Genomic DNA, 4,240 nt, shown 5'->3' on the forward strand with positions numbered 1-4,240 from the left:
AACACGCTTCGTTGTACTACTTTAACTACATATATAGCATGTTAGAGTATATTTTAGTGTATTCATCCCTTGTATTACAAAAGTGTTAACGGATTATATTTATATTATTTAGATAGTAAATACAAAAGTGATTTTTAATTTTGACCAATGTTGACCTGAAAAGAGACCAACTTTGGTCGCTAATTGTCCAGAAATTCAAATTAGCGACCAAAGTTGGTCGCTAAATATCCAGAAAATTAAATTTAGCGACCAACGTTGGTCGCTAAATTTAAATAAATTTATTTATAATTTTATATAATATTTAAACTAATAATATAATTGTTAAACGTTAGAACTGGGTCCCAGATTAGCGACCAAAGTTGGTCTCTATCTGCTTCCCCTTTAGTAAGCGACTACTTTGGTCGCTAATTTTGAATTATTTTTAAATAATAATATAATTATTTAATTTTTATAACTGGGTCCCAGATTAGCGACCAAAGTTGGTCTCTATCTGCTTCCCCTTTCGTGAGCGACCAACTTTGGTCGCTAATTTTGAATTATATTTATTTATATTTTATAATTTTTTCTAAATAATAATATAATTATTAAAATTTGATAAGTGGGTCCCACTTTAGCGACCAACTTTGGTCGCTAATTTCAGCATTTCTTTGACCAAGCAAGTCCGACCAGTCCGGTCAACATTTTGACCAAATTAGCGACCAAAAAGCGACCAACCTTGGTCGCTAATGTATTTAAAATAATTATTTAATTATTTTCTCCAATTTAGCGACCAACGTTGGTCGCTTTTCCTGACAGACCAATTTTGGTCGCCAAATTTTGGTCGCTTTTTTCCGGATTTTTAGTAGTGAGTTAAGACTATGTGGACAAGATTTAACACCCCTAGTTATCGATTATCGAAAAATTTTACTATGTGAGTCACATAACCAATATTATTTATGTGAGTCTAGTTTATTTCTTGACAAGTGGACTCATGTTCTTACTTACTTATTTTAAAGCATAAGCTAAAAAAGGTAATATTTAGGTCTACTCTTTTTCCTAATTAGAGGCTTAACTAATGGACAATAAAAGAAAAAGAAGAAAGTAAAAGATCTATTTCATTACTCCTATTATATTATTATAATATTATAATAAAGAAAAAAAAAATAAAATACGGTAAAAAAAATTGCATTATGATCTATGTAGTGAAGTAAACTACGTTGAAAAAAATTGCATTATGATATATGTAGTGTGTTTATGGATGACTTTACTGCAATTTCCTTTCCTTTAGGCGATGTATATATTGAAGAATCCAATTTTTCCATTAACAGATACTCTGGTCCTTATACTATACTATGTATATAAGATCTAGGTCTGCTTTTTGACAAATTTTTTTTTTATTGAAAATCTTATTTCTTAGCATCCTTTCCACGGTGAAGAAGAAAGCATACACTTTATGCTCAACAATATGGAGGATCACTCTGCTGAAGATATTAATTTTGAAGGTGAAGGTAAGCAACATGAACTTTAAAGACTATTAGTTTCAAGTGCTCGCTTTTTTAATGGAAAACGTAATTTAGTTTTATTATTATTTATGTGTAAATATTGTACCTCTAATTTAGATTATATTATTGTAGATTATACTGCTAATGATCAAGATTGTTCCACATTCGTCCATAATGTATCGAACATCAACAATGACTTTGCTATTAAGATTGGGATGAAATTTGGTTCTGAAGATGAATCATACGTAGCATACAATTCCTATGCTTTAGCAAAAGGTTTTGGCATTCGAAAGGGAGCAAAAACTTACAACAGAAACAAAGAATTAACAAGGTGTTTATTTCTTTGTTCTTGTGAAGGGAAATCTCCTTTGTATTCTAATTATCTAGAAAGAAAACGTCAAAGGTTAGAATATAGATGTGGTTGTATGGCTCGCATAAAATTTAAGATTTCAAATGAGAAATGGGAAGTTTTCGAATTTTCTGATGAGCATAACCACCCGATGATCGAGGAAAATTTGAGACATTTTATATTGTCTGGCCGAAATCTTACAACTGCTACTAAAGACATTCTCAGTTCTATGGTAGATGCCGGTATTCGCACCAAAAAAGTTGTTCGTTACTTTCAAAATGAAGCAGGTAGTATTGAAAATGCTAGATTTATTGAACAAGATGCTGATAACTTCATACAAGCACGTAAAAGAAGTATGATTAACAGTGGAGATGCTCAAACTCTGTGGATCGTTTATGCATATGCAATCAGAGGATTCAAACGTTTTTTTTACACGTTTTTCAAGTTGATGAAGATGGAAGGATGTGCAACTTTTTCTGGAGAGATAGTATATCTAAATTGCATTATGAGTGTTTTGGAGATGTGATGATTTTCGATACTACATATCGTACAAATAAATATGATATGATTTGTGCTCCATTTGTGGGTGTAAATAATCATTGGAAAAATATTTTTTTTGGATGTGCATTCTTAAGTGATGAAACAACTAGTTCTTTTGTTTGGCTATTTTGTACTTTTTTGAAGGCAATGGGAGGCATATCACCCAAAACTATATTTACCGATCAAGCTCCTGCAATAGCGGCTGCTATTAAAGAAGTTTTTCCTGATACTTGTCATCGTTTATGTGAATGGCATATTGATAGGAATGCCCAAAAGAATATACCTCAACTTTATTGGAAACCGGAATTTAGAGAAAAATATTTTGATAAACTCTTATGGTGGTGCAAGTCGGAATCAGAGTTTGAGTTGGTGTGGCAAAAAATGATTGAAGAATGGGATTGTGGGAGTAATAGTTGGCTCCAAAGGTTATATGACTTGAGGGAAAAGTGGTGTCCTGCGTTTAGTCGATCTATTTTCTTAGCGGATATTAAATCAACTCAGAGGAGTGAGAGCACTAATAGAGTCTTCACAGAAATGGCTTGCAAGACTATGAGTTTAACTGAATTTGTTAATCATTATGAGCAACGGGCAGCTGAAATGCGTGACATTGAGGCGACAGAAGATTATAAATGTCGAGGAACACCTAAACTTGCAATAGATGATTGTAGGTTATTAAAGCATGCTGCAACTTTATACACTAGAACTATATTTACAAGATTTCAACATGAATTTTTGCAGGGGATGTCCTAAAAGGTGATCAATACTGAAATTAATGGCACCTGTCACACATACACAATCCTCAAGCGAGAAGGCGGACAAATTGAGACAGTGCAATTCAATTCTATGGAAAATTCCATAAGTTGCAGTTGTCTTATGTTTGAATCTTTGGGTTGGTTATGTTGCCATGCACTAAAAGTTCTGTTTATTGACTTGGATTTTTCTTATATCCCTGCACAATATATTTTGAAAAGATGGACAAAGGGAATAAACAGGATGATGAAAGAATCATTTACAGTTATGACTTTAGCTGCAAATGATGCCGAGTCTGAAGAAATTGCTAGATAATATTTGTATCAAGCAAGGGTTGAGATCACTAAACTCCAAAGTGAAATATATGCAGAAGGTACCCATAGGAGTTGTTCCAAATCTAGTACATATGTTGGCCCTTCTTTGGGATTCAATGATCAAGTTTTGGATCCAATAAGAAAAAGGGTAATCGAAATGGATACGGAAGATTAAAATCAAGAACTGAGCAAAAGAAGAGGCGGGCACCACAAAAGACATTAAAAGCTAGAGCAACAGAACAACATGAGCAACAATCCTTGGGGTTAAATTTTGAGGTTCAATCTCTAAACTATCAAGTTATAATTTTCAATTTGTTACTAGTATTTATATTTTAATTTACTTATTGGTCTTGATTTGATTTTTTGATTTACTCCTTTTAATTCAATGATGCAGTTATATGGAGATCAAAACACTAGCTTCACACAACAGTTGACTCAGGCTTCAACTAACCAAATTGGAGGTGGCATTGAGAACCAAAGTTCAAACATCACTGGAAAAAATGTTGATTTTAGTGGCCAAGCGAATTGAGTGTAGAAATCGAATTAGTAATTGAGTTGGAATTACTAGTATTGAGACGGACAAGATTGTACGCATTTATTTTAGTTATGGATTAGATTTATGGATGAACTGAATTTATAGTATGAATAATTTGAAGTGTCAACATATATTTGATTTATAATTTGTGTCTGCTGATGCAATTGTGTATATCCTATGTAGTAGTGTTATTATGGTGTATGTTAATTGTATTCAGAGCAACATAGTTTACTATAGCTTGTTTACATTGTTATATTTTATTTTTGCGAAG

General features: G+C 32.4%; 1 protein-coding gene across 1 annotated transcript; it reads left to right on the forward strand.

Moving 5' to 3' along the window:
• The first annotated feature begins 1,444 nt into the window (after positions 1-1,444).
• LOC109244194 (protein FAR-RED IMPAIRED RESPONSE 1-like) lies at positions 1,445-3,963 on the forward strand. The gene is made up of 4 exons (XM_019411248.1): positions 1,445-1,487; positions 1,614-2,317; positions 2,515-3,054; positions 3,829-3,963. Exons 1-4 carry the CDS (start codon positions 1,445-1,447, stop codon positions 3,961-3,963), a joined length of 1,422 nt encoding a protein of 473 aa, XP_019266793.1.
• Positions 3,964-4,240: the final 277 nt, after the last annotated feature.

Source organism: Nicotiana attenuata, unplaced genomic scaffold, assembly GCF_001879085.1.
Source record: "Nicotiana attenuata strain UT unplaced genomic scaffold, NIATTr2, whole genome shotgun sequence".
Classification (NCBI taxonomy): domain Eukaryota; kingdom Viridiplantae; phylum Streptophyta; class Magnoliopsida; order Solanales; family Solanaceae; genus Nicotiana; species Nicotiana attenuata.